Source organism: Tachypleus tridentatus, chromosome 5, assembly GCF_004210375.1.
Source record: "Tachypleus tridentatus isolate NWPU-2018 chromosome 5, ASM421037v1, whole genome shotgun sequence".
NCBI lineage: Eukaryota > Metazoa > Arthropoda > Merostomata > Xiphosura > Limulidae > Tachypleus > Tachypleus tridentatus.
The window spans coordinates 33,188,863-33,209,091 of record NC_134829.1 but is presented as its reverse complement, the minus strand read 5'-3'; the positions used below and the strand labels follow the sequence as shown (position 1 = coordinate 33,209,091).

Below are 20,229 nucleotides of genomic sequence, written 5' to 3'. Positions count from 1 at the left end.
CTCAAGGGGTCCATTATACTTGCTAGGCTTAACATAGATAACCTATTCAGGTTAAGCAGTTAGCACACAGGATCACCTACAAAAGATCACATATAGATAACATATTATGTAGCTTTGTACTATAAAGAAAGTAACAATAGTAAGCGGCACGGAATGGCCAGGTAGTTAAGGCGCTTGACTCATAATGCGCAGGTCGCGGGTTCGAATCCCCGTCACATCAAACATGTTTGCCCTTTCACCCGTAGGGGCGTTATAATGTGATGTTGGTAAAAGAGTAGTCCAAGAGTTAGCGATAGGTGGTGATAACTTGTTGCCTTCCCTCTAGTCTTACACTGCTAAATTAGGGACGGCCAGCGCACATAGCTCTCGCGAAGCTTTGCACAAAATTCAAAAACAAACAAATATATTATTATCAAGTGAAATTATTTTCTTTCTGTTAATGATTTTAAAAACAATGTTGCGATAAAATAAAAGTATAATAACATCTACTAATTTTGCAGAAATAACTTTTTCAAACTAAAAGATCTTTGAGACATTTATTTTATTTAAATTAATTTAATACCACTATTGTTATAAAATACATCACACGCGTAACCAAAGTTTCTTTTCTTTTTTTTAATATACTTAGCAAAATAATTCATCGACTAATAAATTTCGCGACTGGTACTAGTTCCATGGTTTTTCGAAGCGCATCAGGGAATGCCCCGTGCCATGTTTACATTGGTTTAGATGGGTGTGGAAGTGCAACACGTAAGCTAAATGTTTTGTTTATTAAAACAAGACTAAGATATGTTGTAAGCGTAGTTTACAGTATTTGCAAAATTAATTTGGGCTGGGAGGGAGTATAAATTACGTCACCAAATTATTTCATGTGTTTTAGTTTCAACTCTTAACTGGAAATTAAATTTTCAAGCGATAAGGTAAGTTTGATACCGAAATATATGTTTACATGTTTCATTTGATTGGACTGTTGGACTTGCAAGTTCCAAAAGCAAAACATTAATGTTAAACCTTAAAGGAAGGTTTGTTTGTGAGAACCAAAATCGTATTTCTATTAATAATTAGTAACATTAATACCAATCTTATTTACTGTTTAATATCAAAAGTTAACTAAAACAAGTACAGGCCTAAGGCTTGTTTTGATTAATTACATAGACTAAGCTTAGTTAATTAATTGTAATTGTTTTAGTTTCAGTTGTTTAAAGTTTTAAGTTAAATTACAAAATAATAACGGTGATATTTCACAACGTTTTTTTTTTAATGTAAAATATGCTGTATTTGTATTATGACAATGACTCGTAGTAATACAGCTGATACAGCGGCAGTGGGCAGAATTTGTAAATTTTATGACTACAGTCTGTCTAGGCAACTGGTTTCCAACCCTTTTGTCTCCAAAATTCCCGTTTATTATTGTTTATTCCTCCTGGACCCCATGTTTTTGAAAGACTTCTTCTACCCAAGAAGCTGTTTTTATTAATTAATAATTAACGTATTTTCCCATTATTCAGTGTCAAAAAATATATATGTATAGCAATGTGCAATTAAAAGCATGGCAGTATTAAAAACTTACTTGTTTAATGAAATGGTATTACCTGTGCAGATCTCACGTTGCACAGTACTATGATTGTGAGCTTTTGGTGTTTTGAGACATTATGTGTTCAGTTTTGCAAGTATGTAACATAAAATGTACATTAATACTATTGTGGGAGCTGTTTCAATCCATAGTATAGTAGAAAAACTGTTATTACTGCAATGAATGATGTAGTATGTTAGTATAATGCTTTAGTGTTAATATTACTAAAAGTTACATTCATCAATTAGGGATCATTCTAGGGTCTTGTTGGTGGAAGGGGAGCATCTAAATATTTGTTTAATGCTAACTAAGGGATGAACTAGTGCTATATCTGTGTCCCACATATAACATTGAAAGATAAAGTCAGAGTTCTCAGCCTAGTTATCGAGCCAGTGAGACTTTTTCAGCTATGTTTCCCCTTACTAAGCTAATCACCACTTCTCTGATGCTTCTGGTAATAATTGATGGGTTAACTTTCAACTTCTATCCGTGGCATGCAACAAACTTTATCTGAAGTTATAAACTTCAAGTTAAATGAATTTTTAAACTCATCAGATAACTATGGAAAGGGGGTATTCTTTTTCAGCCCAAGACTTCAGATGAGCATAGATACTTATGCTGATCAGAGTATTCAAACCCACCTGTAACCTGGGGTCCTTCTAAAAGCAGTTCCAGCCTACTTGCTATCTTTTAAAGAAATGTTAACCAATCCTTTGCTACTGATGAAATCCATCAGGCTCTCAAAATTACCACCCATTCATATATCCTTGCAATTCACCAAATAATATCTTGGAAATCAGGACCACTCTCACATTTTATAAAAATTGTAACCATCCAAACAGACTTCATGCTTTCACATGGTTGTTTCTTTTAACTTTTACTGCTTCAAGGCAGAAAAACCCATAAACCTTGTCTTTCCACAATCCTAACCAGCATACCTCCCTTCAACATACCCAATCAGTACCAAAACCCATAGCTTGCAACAAACAACACTAAAGGACCAACAGACCCAGATAACATCTACCACAGAAGTTGAACAACAAGACAACTGAAACAAAAATAGCAACAAGGAAAAAGCAACCCAGACCCAGCTGCCTCGAAAAGACCATGTTCAGCCAGAAATCACAACAAACCAGCAACCTGAATAGTTTACAACCATTCTTCTCCTGTAAATCAGACCTGAATATTCATCATCAAATTCACTAAATGCATTACTAATTGATACATCTACCAACATTACTCCACTGAATAATCAAACAGGTGAGTTGCTCTTGCACTCCTCTCTCTTCTGTTGCCTTTCACCAGTGATAACGAAGATTCCCCACCTCAAACAAATTTCTCTCTAGCCATAGTTCCTTCCAAAGAGTAGTTTGCTGCCCGAGAAACTCTATATCACTTTAATTAACCTATAGTCTTGCTTATTGTACCAAGTGTCTTTTACTATCTTCATATTAATTGGGCATTGGTAAAGTATTGGTGCCTTACCAATCCAAAGTCATCCGTTTGTTTGAATTTTGAGTTACCAATTCTGTAAACATGCAATTCAGCCACTTAAGCTGTAAATTCATAACCAAGATGCAGCTCCTATCTTAGCCTCAAGTAGGATGAAGGGAAAAAGCTGTTTCCAAGTTCCTCCAGTTGTTCTTCTAGGTTTTCCTCTGAAGGCTTAAAACCAAAATATCTACCAGAACTTCAGTTAGACAGAAAGGAGCCTATTGGTTATAGGAGACTTCCCCATCCACTAAACTTCAAAAAACTGAAAGCCATCTTTTATCATTTATACATTTATCTAACCTTCTTAACTCCATTAAAATTACTACATCTATTACCTCTGAAAACAACCCATTCCAAAGGTCAGTTGTCCTGCTAAAAAAGAAAAAAACTGTCATAGGTCAATATTACATTTGCCAAAATTTATATTTTCCTCATCTTGTACCATTTTCATTAGTAAGGAAAAAAACAAAACAAAAAAAAACATCAAGTCTATCAACTTCCCTAACAATATAAGACACCTTGATCAAATTCCATTTAAATCTTTTTTACAGAGAAAGTAGTTTTAGAGATCTTAAGCCACCCTTGTATGACAGCCTCTTCATCTTTTTACTCCTCCTTTCCAGGATTCAATATTCTTTTTAAGATAAACTCAAGGTAGATGAGCCCAAAACAGTGATATAGAATGAAATTATAACCTTTTTAAATTCGTATTATTTTTGTTCATTCAACCTAAAATCTTATTTGCTCTACCATTAGTAACAGTGTACTGCTTGGATGACATGAGCAATGATCAGCGTAAACCCTAAAATGTTTTTCTTTCATAACACTGTTAAGATTATTCCCATCAGTATTATTGTAATGGATATAGGAACTGTAATTGTACATAATTTAAAATGTGTGTCTGTATGTATGCATATATATATATAATATAAAGAAAATTAGACTTTTACAGAAAAATCACCTTTAAAACTGTTAGGTTTTTTACAAGCCAAAAACAAGCTTGTTTGTTAATGGCCTAAGTGATTTGTCCACCATTATGCCAAGTTCCTTTTCTTCTGACAAACTGTTTTTTGTGTTCCCATTTGTATTTAACATATCATTCCAGTGTTCTTACTGTACTCAAAAGTAACTTACAAATTGATCCAAATCATTCTATAAGTACATCAATATATTCAATACATCTAGAAACACCAAAAAAATTTAGTTTAATGCTTTAACACTATTTCAATGGGTCTTTCTATTGTCAGGGTTTAAAGGGCATGTCATCATGTTTGTAGATTTACATTCAATTTCATGAAACACTCCCTATTTTATTAATGTATGACAATAAGGCTATAATTCAAATTTTAATATTATATATTAGATAATTTCTTGATTCAAAAGTAAATATTAAAAACAAATCCTAAATATCAATTTTTGTGTGCCACGTGGTATATTAAATGCAGCTTTGGTTCAAATTAGATGTTGTGTGATGTTCAAATACAAAGTTTGTTGTTTCTTACAAGTTAGAAACTCAAATTCCTGGTATTGACAAGCTAAAATATAGAATAAGGACTTCATATCTTTTAGATATTTAGTGAATCTACCAAAGTGGCCACACCAAACTCTACCATATTTGGAAATGCATGCCTTACACACACTTTACTCTTTTATGTGAGCATGTTGTATTGAAAGATAGAATGTTCTCATACACTGTGAAGTGTTAACACTGGAAAACCTTCCCTTTTATGGTTGAACCATAGCAGAAAGGTAGGAGATATGGAGCTTGAAATATGTTTTTTTTTAAACTCTCATACAGCTTGCTTACTAAGCTTAATAAGTTATAATATAATACTGCAGTTTTCATAATGTAATTTTTGACTTTTTGTTATTTTAAAATGCATATATTAAACCTAAGGAAAATTGTTTTTTTTTTACATCTTCCACTTGTAAAATTTGACAAGGCTTAGCAAATTATGGTTAGTACAAAGCTCATAAGTAGAAGACATTGTTTTCAATACTTCTTTATGTACTGTTCTATGTTTTAAGAAAATAACTGAAAATTAAAAACATATTTGTAAATGGTAATAATACACACACACAAGTAATGTTACATAAGTAATAAATGACTATATTTTACAAAATAATGGTCCACTATAACAAAATAAAGATGGGTGTAAAGCCAGTTTTATACTGTTGGATACAATAATATGAGTGCATGTATGTTGTGTCATTGCAACTTCTGTAATGTTGGACACGACTGAAAGGTCAATTAAAATATATATATGTATAGATAGATAGATGGATAATGTTATGAGATTTAAATTATTTAGACTAAACAGTTGTGGTTTTGTGTTTATAATTTGTAGTCTTTCTAGAATGTAAAAACCATAATTCATATCTGTTTCTTAATTTTCTTTATGGTGGTTACAAGAGTGGTCAAATCAACCAGACCCATAGAGAGATATATTATGGAAATTAATAGATAAAATTTTTCAAAAGAAATTTTTAAATAATCTGGAAGTTATAGAGATTTTGCTTGTGAATTTTGTCTGTTTTCTGATGTGTAAAAGTATTTTTAATCTTAAAATCAAATTATTTATGTATTGCTGAACAACAATAAATACAGCAGTAAAAAAAGCAATATGCAGGAATATAACGTCTTCCATTGTCTTGGCCAGTGGATGACGTATCACACTCCATCCAATGAACTAGTCTGACAACATTGTTATGCTTTAGTAATGGAACATGCCAGTATTGCTTTATGCACATACACTAATGGGTGAACACAGTGCCTATTAAAGTAGTCCAGCAATGTTCTAATGCCCAAGTAATGAAACAAAGTGATATTGTTTCAAAAGCATTGGTAGTAATTGATACACAGTACACCTAGAAAAGTATTTGTTAACATTGGAATGCTCTACTAATGAAACAAGCCAATGTTCTTTGGTATATTGGTAATTATTGGTGAATGCTTTAATAATAAAACTATGGAGATGTAGTGTATTTTTCAAAATGTTCTGAAGAATCATAATTTGTACCTTTCAGTTTGACATCTATGATTTGTAAAGTGCAGTAATCTATTTTTAGACATCATTAAAGTAAAAGTATATTGTAGTCTAGTTTGGTGCTGCTTCACATATATGTTTTATTGGAATCTCATTGTACAGTTTTTTTCTTGACATTTGGGGTTTTACCACTTGCAGTTTCAAGTATTTTTGGTACAGCTAGAGTCCATCCCTAAAACTAGTGCAAGTCTTCCATTGTGCTGCACTGTGCATCCCATGCTCTTGCACCATGAACCACAATATCCCATATGTTATCAGTCTTTATTCAACCACAGTGTTTCTCTGAATCCTTTGCCTGCTGCCAATCATCTCTGTTACTAATGCTGTTCATTGCTATAGCATTTCCAGCATTTTCTAGAACCTGCCTCTCACAAAAGCAAAGGGTAACTGTATACAGAAGCTGAGACCTGCTGCTATGAAGATATTGGTAGTATAAAGATAGAGAAGTATTTTAGAAACTGATTGTAATACATTAGCTCACATTAACTGAGTCAAAGATGGAAATTATTAATTTAGGAATAAGGTTGTTGTTGTTTTTTATACAAGATTTATTAATTTCCATTTGGAATGCTTTTCTTGGTTTTAATCTTTGTTGTAGGAAAGATTAATTTTATTAAAAAGCAGTACAGAAGAGCAACCAAGATGCTGGTGCTAACACACTGTGGAGTGAGAAGTATCTAGCAGTTTCAATTGTGTATGTTAAATGTGATAAAGTTCTTCTGTAAATTTTGTTTGGGATTTGTATTAATTTTTCAAGAAGTCTGGCTTTTTGGACTTGTATTCAATGTTAATTTTTATAAATTGGATATCAGGGACAGAGTGGAAGTTTTTAAAATCTTTATATTATAAAGATTATAAAGACATTGTATATATAATCTGTCATTTCATTTTATAAAATTTTGGTGCAAAACTTGACATGTTTATTCAGATATAGTTGTTATTGGGCTAACTTTATTTTTACAATCCAGTGTTTATTGGTGGGGGTCATAGTATGTATGGCATTCAAAATATAATTAAAAACTAATTCTCAATATATGTCACTAAGTTTTGCATAAAAATGTAATTTGTGATTCAAATTTTCTGTGCTATCTGAGATTCAGTTTCTTGACTTTCAAAGCGAAATATTGAAATAAATTTTCTGTTTTCACTTCTGAACTGACTCTTCTTCTCTCTAGATTGACCATTTTAAATATTCTTTTTACCCATGTGAGTTTCTTCTTTTGCCACCAATTAAACACTTATTTTGAAATATTGCTATACCGAAATGTAAATTTAGAATGTCAAAGCTTCTTGTGACGTACAGACAAGAAAGTCAAACCCACATATCGTCTACTCCTATCTCATCCCATCTTTCTAAAAAATAGTAATGATTCTTGTTGTTTGTTGTTGCCTCATTTGTAATCAATAGAAAGAAAAGGTCATATTGTGCAATATTCCTCATGAAGCTATTCCATTTAGGCACTGTGATTGGCAATCTTTTACTTCTGCTTTGTTGTTTGCCTTTATGGTGTTTGGCCATTATTTTATGCTGAAATTGTCCTCAGTAGCTATAAAACTATAAAATTAAGTGACCCATAGTTAGTCTGTTAGCTCTAGTGATAAATTGTGCAGTCATTCTAGAAAGAAAAAATGTAACTTAGATTTACTTTATATTTTTTAACTTCTTATTTTTTTTACATTTCTGATATAGCTCAACTTGTTCAGCATGGGCTCAGTCCCCAGGACTGACCTTGTAACCATTTTATGGTTCTGTGGTTTTCATGCTTGAATTTTAAATAAGTATGTGTTCATGAATTTAGCAGATTATCAGTAAGCATTAGAAGGCTTTCATTTGCAAAAGAAAAAATGTTAATAATATAGTATTAAGATTTATGTAATGTTTTTCTCATGTCCTATGTCTTTTCCATTCTTGCCTATCAGACATGTAAAGTAATTTTCATTTTAAGATTTAAAATACTTTTATGCATCAGAATATTTTCAAATTTGACATGCAAAATCTATTAATATTTAAGAAAACAATATATATTTTATCTGTTGTTTTCAGTTATGAATTTCTGTATGGATTCAGTCTATTTGATAGATCTCATAACTACCATTAAAAAAATTAGTAAATAAACACAGATTATGCCCTTTATGTTCTAGAATGACTGTAGATTATAACATGAAAACAAAATGTTTAGACTAAATAACTTAAATCTCATAACGTTATACAATTTTATATATATATTATGTATTTTAATTATTATACTTTACATGCATTTTATTATACAGTATTACTGTTTACAAATAAATTCTTAAATCTATTTTTCTCAAAACATAAAACAGTAGATAAAGAAGTCAATCAAATAATATCTCATTTAGTTATGAGTTTTGAACTTGTTTGCTGCTTGCCATAGGTTGCTAAGCCTTTTAAACTTTCACACACAGATGATGTGAAACAATTTAATTTTTTATGTTTTATATATATATATAAAATTATAAATTGTTATATCAGTACTCTAGTAGTCCTCTGTAATTTATCAAGTTTAATAACTTGTGCCTAAAACTAAAAAAATACGAAATTTTGAACAGACTAAAGGCTGAACTTGCTACCTTAAATGTTGTATCAGAAAAATGAAATGATGTAGTAATACTTAAGTGGCTGAGAAAGCCATTAGGGGGACATTCTGAGTTTTTGATTAGTTATTTACATGTCAAAGATAGAAGCAAGTGTGTATAGGGGGACATTTCCAGAAATGGAAAGAGGTGATCAGAGCCACTGTTTGATTCAATGCATGAGCAAATCTCAGCAAATAGAAAAATAGTAGGTTTTTATTTTATATTCTAGCTCATTCATGTTGGTTATTTAAGTTTCTAAGTCATACAAAAGTATAGACTTTGTATTTTGACTTCATCAATGTCTAAACTGAACCAGTGCTGTGTAGGTGTTTTTTAATATTTATTTTTAAATTAAGAAATTTAAATGTATAGTACAAAAATCTGAATTATAATTTACAGTTTAATACCAAGCTTATTGACCGAAATTCATGTACTAATCAATAATCATGGTGACATGGCATTTGACCTATGATCCATGTAGAAAGGGTTAATGTAGAGAAAATAAGATAAAATAATGTTTTACTGAAAGAAAGTGATATTCATTTAGGAGATTTGATAGGTTATGCAAATTATAGATCAAAATAAGTATTTCAATTCTTTAATAAAAACTAACCTGCATTTAGACTTATCAGAATCACACTGTCTCCATAAATTCATGACAAATTATCAAAAATAGCATATTAAAAATTCTGATTTTTACTTGCAGCCTACTTCTAATGTTTATTGAAAGCCTACTAGACTTCAGAAAGATATACTTATGTAAATTCAGAATTTAGTAAACGTAAGTTCAGTAGTATAGGCTTCTGTCAAATCAACTGAGCATATGCACATAAGGTTAAGGATTAAAACTTCTCTTTTCATTTGTCATAGTTGACAGACCTTGGAGTCTTTTCTAATCTCAGAGGACATTAGTTTATTTCAGTCATATTAACATAACTTCAATTGGTAGAGAATATTGCAATTAATTTTCAAAGTCTATTTTAATTAATGTAATGTGTAAAGTGTAATCTCTTGGTGAGATATCAGGCATCAATAGGGGGCTTAGTTAATTTTTGTTAAAATGATTTTTGGAGCTTCACCAAATAATTACAGCACATATTATTGTGTCTGTTTGTACTCTTCCTGATGATCATGTATATTTACAAGAACCCTGAAACATAGTTTCTACTGTAGAAGGCTCTGTTATGTGCTAATGTAACCAGTATGTCTCCATATGGAATAGCATAAATACCCATTTCATTCATCAGTGGGGGTCATCTCTTGAAGTCTTATCTTTGTGTCTGTATTGAGGTCATTGATTGTGTTAGTTACCTGAGGCACATGGACTGCATTTTGTTACTGACATTTCTGTTTGTGGATTCTTACTAGTTACAGTATATTACACTCTGCTTACTACTTTTGGGGTATAAGTTGTTGCAGATCTCTTTGTGAATGACCCTGGTATCCCAAGATGATGCATATTTCTTTGTTTTCCAATACCATTAAGTATAAAGGATATCCATAATCTAAATACAGGGTGTTTGGAAAGTCACTGTGCAGTTTTATAATCATATTTTATTCAGTCTGTTTAAATCCAGCAACTGATAGCAGTGTTTAGAAACAAAATAAGAAGGATCCAGGCCTGTATTGATGCCAACAGGGGTCACTTTCAACATTGTTTATAATTATCATTCATACTTACCTCCTGTATTCTATATTGAAACATGTCTGTTAATAAATATGTAAGTACACAGTGACTTTCCAAACACCCTGTACATCTTTATGATCTGGGTTATGAATACTTGGATCAGAAAGGGTTGTTACATACCCTTTCCAAAAGTAATTAATGTTCAGTAGTGTCACACTACCCATGGAATATCAGTCTCAAAACCTTGTTTTTATATATGTTACTCTATCACAGGTTTATATTGGTTTTTGCTATGTGAGTTGCTGACTTGCATATTTAAAATTATTTAATGTATACATGTCTTTTTGTGATTTTCTTTTATGTATTTAGTGCTTTTAATACTATTTTTTTTACTCCACAAGAAAAAAAATTGACATGGAGACAACCCTTAGTATGCCTGTGAAATTGGTTGTGAAAGTTCCAAATCAGAAAGTAGAAGATAAAACAGTTGACTGTGAATTGGACTGGACAGTAGAAAAGCTAAAAAGTCATTTATCAGATGTCTATTCATGCAAACCAGTAAGTTTCCCTTGTAATATTTATTACTTATATATATTTATGCTTTTGATAATAAGTGAGATATTGTATCACCTTTCTGTGTGTGTGTGTGTTTTCTGCAGGTTTTATAATGCATCAAACAATAAAACTGCTTTTAAAAAGTAAGTGGAAAAGAGAGAAAATTTTATGTATGTGAGTAAATATTTACATTTATTTTATAAACATAAAGTGTACAATGAAAATCAAATACATGTTAACATAAATTTCAAAGATGACTATTTCTGGAAACTATATGTCAATTTTCAGTGGATACATACATGGTTTTAATCTTTATAATTCACCATCCAACTTCAAAAACCTAATCATTGGACCAACATCTTTTCATATGTTAACATATTTATTAGATATATCAAAACTTTTATCCTGAAATGAACCATGAAACTTGGATGAAAACTGTATAGATATTTTTCATCATGGTGACAATCAGTCACATTTTGACAGTTACATGAACTATTTTAGCCACATGTTGTAATATAAATAAATACCAGGTCTTTGAGATGAAAATACTTGATTCTAAAGGAATACATTTGTTCTGAAAGCTGAAAATTTTCAACTTTAGGTAGGAACTTCACTGGTTTCATATGGGCAATAATAGGGTTATTTGCTAATGTAATGGACATAGCAATTGACTGTTTATTGTTTGTGGGTAAAGAACCAGAATAGATAAGCCCTTTCATTAAGAGAAACAGTGGAGTTTTCACCTGAAAATTTTCATATTTTGTATCTCAAATATACTCAGAATTGCTGTTAGAGTACTTAATTTTCAAAATATTTCAGGTGTCCATGTCGACCTTTATTTTTTTCTATTGACTTCTCTATGGAATATTTTTTGGTGATATGTTTCTAAAAATATTTTGAAAAGTATCTTCACCATGTGTTTTGCAGAATAGGATTTCTGTTGCCCTTTATATGACTAAAATCATATTTTTGTTGACTTTTGAACTACCAACTTTGATTACATATCATTTAGTATGAGTAGAATCTGTACATTGTATCATATTTAAAAAGATGCCTAAAATGAAAGGGTGAATTTTTTTTATTGCTATATATCTTACATTATAAATAAGTGAATTTCATGTAATGGAAGTAACTGTAGTATGTATGGTATTAACATTACAACTTTTATTACTTTTATACTATTAGGGACCATGTGATCAAAGTCACAAATCCAGAAACAATTTCATGCAAACATAGTTTAAAAGAGATGTTTAGAAATTTGATTGGACTTTTGGATCTCATTGGTATTCTAGGACTATAATGTTGTTTATTAATAATTATTGAAAGCACTTCATTTAAAAACTTAAAACAGGAGAAAATTTTCCTAAACAGTTTAAGACAAAACATTATTAGCTAAGAGACTTTGGTCAAAATACAAGTTGTTTTTTTATGGAATGTCTTATAAAACTAACATTTCTCAAGCATACTTACTTCATATTGTCTGTAGATTACATTTGTTTTTGCTTGTACACAAATATTATGTTGTAGTTAGTTTTAGATTCTTTTGGTCAATATATGTGATTATTGATACTGTACATGTACTTCAATAACCTTCAGCACTGATATTCACTTTGTCTTTTTTCTTCCTCAAATATATGCATCATTTTAAATTTTAAAACAGTAGTCTTAAAAGAGAATTTTGAAAGGACTTTTTAATACTATTATTTTATACAGTCTTTTAGATTTAGTAAATTTAATGTAATTATTTGCTTCATTTTCTTTGTCAAATTATAAATGTTTGTAATTCATGATGTAAATACTGAAAAATTATTCAATTGAAACTACTTCCAAGTAATATTGCAAAAAAGCAATTGTATAAAGTGATTATTTTAGCTTCTTTTGACTAGTTGTAAATGCTATTCAGTGATTGGTCATTTCTGAAGAACTGTACATGTTATGTATGTGAATAAATACACCTGCTTTTAAGCTGAATTACATTGTTACTGTACTGGTTAATGGTACAAGCTATTGACACAATGTCATGTGAGATGCTATTAGTTAATTAATTGTAGTTTATTTAGCAAAATACATGTATATTAGCAATACCATCTTTCTTCTGTGTGATAGGGATTTACTTCAAGTAAATATTTTTCCTAGTAAAAAAAAATTTTTTTTCAATATATTTTCCATTTTACTGTACATCAGAAAGTTGCATATCAGTTTATGTATCATATCTGTAAGTTTAGACATACATAAAACAATTATTCTTCATATGGACTTTCACCTTAATGGTAAAATATTTTATCATTTTGCTTTTGGCTGTTTTTTGATAGCACTATAATTTTTCATAGTCCTGCATGTATTTCATAATTACATGTTGAAGGTCTTGACCAAAGTACTATTATGTAATACGTGTTTTAAAGTACATAATATTTAGTAGCTTACTTGTATGGTTGTATGTTAGAACTTTATATAAGTAGGTACTATAAGATTTTTTGCCCATTTTGATAACTGCAAATAATTTGTATTAAAATCAACAGTTGTATTAATTTATTAATGATTTATTATCTGTGTTTGAGCATATGAGATTTTTAAAATAACTTTTAATTGAAAACATGTAAGATTAAATAAGGATTATCTATTTGTACTTGAGTACAAATGAAGTTTAAACAGTGCAGTTAAATTTGCTGACTGTAGAAAAGGAAATTGTGTACCCTTTATTTTCTTTGTAATATTTTATATGTATGAACTTTTGTAATATTATGCTATATATTTTAGTTTCATTTTTAAATCCTTCAAAAATAACTTGTTTAAATTTTTTTTGTCTTTAGAAAGCCGAAGACCAAAGGCTTATTTACTCTGGACGGCTGTTACATGATCACCTCAGGCTAAAGGATGTTTTGAGACAAGTTAGTAACCATGTAAGAAAGAGCCACATGTATATGTTATGCAATTGAAAGCACTCTTGCTGTAGTGAAGCTTATTCAGTACAAGTTATTAAGTAAGACTTATTTAGTAGATTTGATATATAAAGTAAAACACTTGATGTCCTTTCAGAGAAATCTCAGTTCAGTTCCATGGAATAAAAATGTATTCAAGTATTTCAGCTGTGTGAAATTGTTGTTTGTACGAATGTATACATTATTAATAGCAATACATTTTGGTAACATTTTAGATTCTTATGTGAATGGATTTTGACCTACACTCATTGTCATTTGTCACATTAGAAATGTTTTCAAAGTACTTAAAGCATAATTAATGGAGACATTTTGATCATTGAGGTGATGGAAAGTGAAAAGACTTATGGTTACTGTAACAGCTAGTGCAGTGGTTCTCAACCTTTTTTGTCCCATGCACCCTTTTCACCATATGTCAGAATGTCATTACTCCCTTTCCAAGATTGTTCGACTCAAAAGATGCATTTTAAATTATATGCATATAATATTGAAAATCTCTTATTTTTTCTATATTAGTACATATATACTTACTTGGATTATTTTTATAATGTAGTTTTACAAATTTAATAGCAATAGAAAATGATGATGGATTTTAGAACTTGGTATACAAGTAGTTTTTTTTATATTCACAACTAATAACAGACTTACAGTTGTTGAAGCATACTTCAATAAACAAAAAGTCCAATAGAATACCAGGATATTGTAATTCATTTTATTCTGATGAAGATCACAGTCAATAAGAAACCTATGATTGTTTTTCTTCGCCAATTCTTGGATGCATGGAGGAGAGCTTGAAAGGACACAATGCAAGTCATTTTCAACCTCCAATCTACTTCATTGTTTAGATTTTATTTACAACAGAGTTAAAGCCTGACTCGCAAAGATATGTCGACACAAATGGAAGCAATACATGGATAACTCTTTCTGCCACTTTTGGATAAGAATTTCACATAAAGGGTCAAAATTCTGTGATTGATTTCTCATCAAACATATCTCTTGCTCCTGAATCAGTCTTCAGCTCCAGAAATTCATCTTGACAATCATCAGGAACTTTTTCAACTGACAGTTTAAATGGATTTTGCATTAAATCCAACTCCTCATCAACGAGTTTAGGAAAATATCAACTGAATTCATTTTCCAGTGCTGTCAAATGCAACAAAATTTCATTTTTTGTAAATTCTGGAAGCACTTGCTCTTCACCACCAGTAACAATAATTGATAAAAGTTTCTTGAACATATTAACATTTTTTATCTTGACCTTTCTCTTCCACTTTTCCAGCTTGCTTATGAAAGCTTTCAAGGAATCATGAAGTTTATGATTGTATTCCTTCCTTGTATCTGAAGATTCAGTTTATTTAGCTGCTCAAAAATGTCAACCAAACAGGCAAGGTGCATGATCCATTCCTCATCATCCAGCCAGGCAAAAAATTTCATCTTACCCTGAACTTCAAAAAATAATTTGAGCTCATCTCTAAGCTCAAATACTTGCTCAGTTACATTTCCTCTTGAAAGCCATTGAACATTTTGTGCATCCATGTCAGTACATAACTGCCTGAAAAGTCATGAGTTGAGAGCTCCTCCTTTGACAAAATTCACAATTTGAATTGTTTAAACCATCTCTAGTGGAGCTGGAAGTGTTTTTGAGGCCTGTGCATGACAATGGATCATACAATGAATGCCTTTTACTTTTGGAGCTTGCTTTTTTACACAAACTTGAAATCCAGATTTTGTCCTTAACATAGCTGGTGCTCCTTCTGTAAAGTGCCCACAGACATTATTTTACAAAAGATATTCTGATTCAAAGAAAGATGAAACCTTTTCCAAAATATCTGAGACCTTGGTAGTTGTTTCAAGAGGTGAACAAAAAATTACTCTTTAAATGAACCTGAATGATCATATCTTGCAAATACCAGCAACTGGGAATATGATGCTACATCATATGAAGTTTAACTGAAAATAAGCCAGATGCTACAGACTTGATCTGCACAACTTTATCCTTGATGTCAATGGCCATGCCGCTGATCCTCCTTTGAGCAGTACTGTTTGATAGTGAAAGTGCTGCAAGTTGTTTCTCCAATCCATTTCCCAAGACAGTTTTACTATTTTGAGAGTGCAGGGTTTGATCAAAGTTTCCCCAGTTGTATATGTTTTTTCTGCTTTGCTATCTCCAGTGCTATTATATAAAAAGCATCAATAACCTTTTGGTTCATTTCTTGGTATGCCCCTGTTGAATCCAGCTTCATCTTCTTGAGAACATTTCTGTGATATTCAGAAAAGCTTTTGCTCTTGTCCTTGTGTTGAGGATGAACATTCTGCAAATGTTGCTTCACCTTTGTTGGTTTCAATGAATCATTTGACAAAGCTTTGATACAAATAACACAATGAGGCCTTTCTTCTTCATTGATGATGATGATGGACATTATTCCATGTTGAATATATGAATCATTGTACCCTCTTTTTTTTGACACTCATGATGGGCTCCCAATTCCGTGAATAAAAAAACAAGAATAAGTCAAAGATAACTACACATGGAATATTTCCACAGTTAAAAAGTGAAATATTTATCTTTATTTTTAATTTAATCTGTGACATTCAATAAACTCAATTGAATGTCACAGATTAAATAAAAAACAAACTACGATTCTACAGATTGTAGTTTGTAGAAAGATCAATATTCCAACAGTTTGAGTCTGCCAATCTGTGGTCCCAATTTTCTTCCCTGAAATCCTAAAATTCCCCCCCTTATTGAGAACCCCTGTGTGAGCATTTCTTGTTGAGGATTTTTGCTTTTTGATGAACAGCTTTTAAACTAAGAAAGTACTGAATTTAAATAATTGTTAGTGTTTTTATGTATAAAGCAATAATTGTATGGACATAAATTCAACTTCTAGGAATAAAATTCAACAAAAAATATTAATCAGAATTTGTTTGGTGCAGTTTCAAAAAAACAAAAGCTACGAAGTAAATATAAGGAAAACAGAATTTAGGAAATTTATTTGTTACAAATACTCTTTTGTCTGAAGAGCTGTTTCAATAAAATAAAATAATTACTAATAGATATAAATTGTTGCATTAATAATGAGCCTAAGCCATATTTTGCATTATAAAAATTAACCTTTTGGAGGAAAAAATCACTTTTAAAAACTGTGATAATTTATTGACTTGACAACATTTCAAGAAAACATTTTTTAATCCATAAACAAACTTTTGCAACTTCTGTAATATTAGACATGGATAAAATACCAAAGAAAAATGTTTATAGATGTATAATGTTATGTGATGTAAGCTATTTAGATGTGTTCACCAATAATGTGTTAACTGACAGGCTTGTTTCTGACTTGAGAAAGAGCATTTGTATGAAATGTCACCAAGTTAATAAATTATAACCACAGTTTTAAAAGTAATATTTTTCTTAATCTATTTTATCTCTTTCACATTTCTTTACCTCTTTAATGTATGACATAAAAGTAATAATTAATGGTAAGTTGTTCATGATATTGCAAAATTATCTAACCAAAATAGTTGAGAGAAGCTAAAACCTGTCAGAAATGTGGTTATCTACTAGATATGTAGTGAGTTAAATGATAATTCCTTTTTTTCTGTACAAGTTTAAGACTAGGCCAGGACCTGGTTGTGTGTTTATATCGAAAGCATGTTCTAATAGAGAAAAATTCATTCATAATGCTGATGCAAATGTTTTATGCTATATATAAGTTTTTTCACATGAAAATAAGTTGTCTTTTTTTAGTTTCCTAAAATTTTCGTTTTCTTTTTAACAGGATGTAGAAGACCAAACTCATACAGTTCATCTTGTATGTTCAACAATAAAAGAAGCAGATATGACAGATTCCAGTGAAGAAACCAGAGAGGTACAAGTTTTTGAGTTTTATATAGGGAAACAAAAAAAAATGTTAATTTTTATACTTTCACCAGGATGCATAATTTGTAAACATATTTAGTGTTTCCTAAATGGTCTTATAAACTTTACAGGGTATCTTACTCAGGTTGTCTTAACCTTCTCACTACAGGTCTTTCTTTGGTAGACTTAACATTTAAATTTTTATTGAATTATTATTTTATGAATGTATGGTAATAAGTTTTGTATGAAATTGCAGATTATAACTTAGTTTAGTATTATACATTGAATACAGTTGTACAAATTATTGATTTTTGTGTGTCACATGGTATGTTGAATGCAGCTTTGGTTCAAATTAGGTGTTTATGATGTTAAAATGCAAAGTATTTAGTTTATAATGAATTAGTAAACTGATACTGATACTGGCCAGCTAGAATTTAAAATAAGAACCTACTATCTTTTATATTTACTGAGATATTGCTACAATTGGTAAATCAAACACAGTGGCCCCACCCACATCTTTCTATTTTTGGAAATGCTTACATGCATGTACACCTGTCTCTAATATGTGAATAACCACTTGAAAGCTCAGAATGTCCCCTAGTGGTTTACTCAGCTTTTGCAAAGTGTTTGAGTAAAAAGCTTCCTCTCTTACTTACTAGATTTCATGTGGTAAGACATTAGTGAGTTTGATTTTTTGTAGACCCAAATATAGTTTAGGTACTGGGCTTAATAAATTGTAGTGGAATTCTGTGATATTGTTATAGTAATTTATGATTTCGGTTATTTCAAAATGTACATTTTAAACTTTAAAAAAATTATTTTGCTTCACATTCTCCATATGTGAAATTGGATAAGGCTTAGCAATTTACAACAATCATCAAACAAGTTCAAAGTTCATAATTAGAAGAAACAATTGTTTGCTTTATTTTTGTATTTACTGTTTTGTGTTTTACAAAAAACAAGCTGAAGAACTTATTTGTAAATAATAATAATAATGTACATACACATATATAATGTATTATAACTGAAATGTGACTATTTTACAAAATACTGTGCTACTAAAACACAATTAAGACAGGTCACTTTGCAAAAGCCAATTTTTGTATTATTGATTATGGTAGCAAGAATACACGTGCTCCATGTCATTACAAAGCCTGTATTATTAGCCAGACATTGCTGGAAGACCAATATATTTGTTAGTGAAAGTAATAAACAAAATAGTTGTTTTTTTTCTAAAGCATTGCTTGATAGCTATCTGGAGATTATAAAGATTTTGGATAGGAAATTTGAAAATTTTCTGATGCATAAAATTATTTTAAATTTTAAAATCAAAATTACTTTGCATATTTAGTAGAATAATTTGAAAAGAAAACATGCATAGCAAAACATTACTTAAATCTTACGAGGTTTTCGTACACAAATGTAATGTTTTCTGATATTTGGCAAACTTCTGTGAAGATGTACTTCCTGTATTAAAAGTTGTAGTTTGAAAACTACAAGAAATGCAAAACAGTTATGAGGTCAGTACCTGGGACTGACCGTGTAATAAAAGTGTTAACTAAGTAAAAACAAAAGTAACTTCTTAAGGTAGAAAATATTCATTTTTGTAACTAGTCTACACATTTTTGATTAATCTTTCTCTCCTGTTTTGTAGCAGTATCTAGTTTTGGAAAGTGAACAAAGAGTTTTTGCTTCTAAAACATCAGTATTATAGTTTTTCTTGAAGTGTTTTTATGCAAATAATTAAATTGGATATTTTGTAATGTATATTAATCAAACAAATTTTTTTTCTTTAATTTCTAACCAGGTAATTTGTTAATAATGAAGCACTTCATTATCAAAATAAAATCTGTTTTATAAAATTATTGGGTCTGTAACACTGCTAAAGAAATGTAATCTGTACTTGTACTAAAACTGTTATGTGATGTACTGAAAACATACTCATCTTAGGTCCAGCATGGCCAGATGGTTAAGGCACTGAACTCATTATCTGAGGGTCAAGGGTTCAAACCCCTGTCACACCAAACCTGCTCACCCTTTTAGTCGTGGGGGTGTTATAATATGATGGTCAATCCACTATTCATTGGTAAAAGAGTAGCCCAAGAGCTGGCAGTGGGTAGTAATGACTAACTGCCTTCCCTTTAGTCTTACACTGCTAAACTAGGGATGGCTTGCTCAGACAGCCCTCAAGTAGGTTTGTGCAAAATTCAAAACATGCCAAACCATACTTATCTTACCCATGCTGGTTCCTCTCTTAAATTTGTTACTTATAGATTGAGCCTGTTACACAGTATATAGTTGTTCTATAATAAAAGTCGTAACTTAAATCCAAATCTCCAAAGTGTATGTTTTGAACTATTAGAATATTGCACAAGTATAACAAACAATAAAATTTGCAGTAAGTCTGTAAGATAAATTAAATTATGTAGTTTGAGAATTAAACTACTGTTTTAAAGTGAACAAAGCCAGTAAAAGCTTGGTATTAAGATTAAAAACCTACAAAACTGGCTAATATATGTTTTAGTTTAATTGATGGTCTC

General features: G+C 30.5%; 1 protein-coding gene across 4 annotated transcripts in view; it reads left to right on the top strand.

The window, feature by feature from the left end:
• The first annotated feature begins 598 nt into the window (after positions 1-598).
• Positions 599-20,229, top strand: part of LOC143250877 (homocysteine-responsive endoplasmic reticulum-resident ubiquitin-like domain member 2 protein) — a 32,256-nt gene continuing 12,625 nt past the window's right edge. Inside the window, exons 1-5 of one of the 4 annotated variants that reach the window (XM_076502011.1) lie at positions 703-920; positions 4,637-4,816; positions 10,741-10,897; positions 13,705-13,794; positions 17,610-17,699. In XM_076502011.1, coding sequence (XP_076358126.1) covers positions 10,754-10,897; positions 13,705-13,794; positions 17,610-17,699 — 324 coding nt within the window. In that variant the 5' untranslated portion in view covers positions 703-920; positions 4,637-4,816; positions 10,741-10,753. Of the gene's footprint in view, positions 921-4,636; positions 4,817-10,740; positions 10,898-13,704; positions 13,795-17,609; positions 17,700-20,229 lie in introns of all 4 variants that reach the window. The other 3 variants (XM_076502012.1, XM_076502010.1, XM_076502013.1) reach the window with 3 other exon arrangements.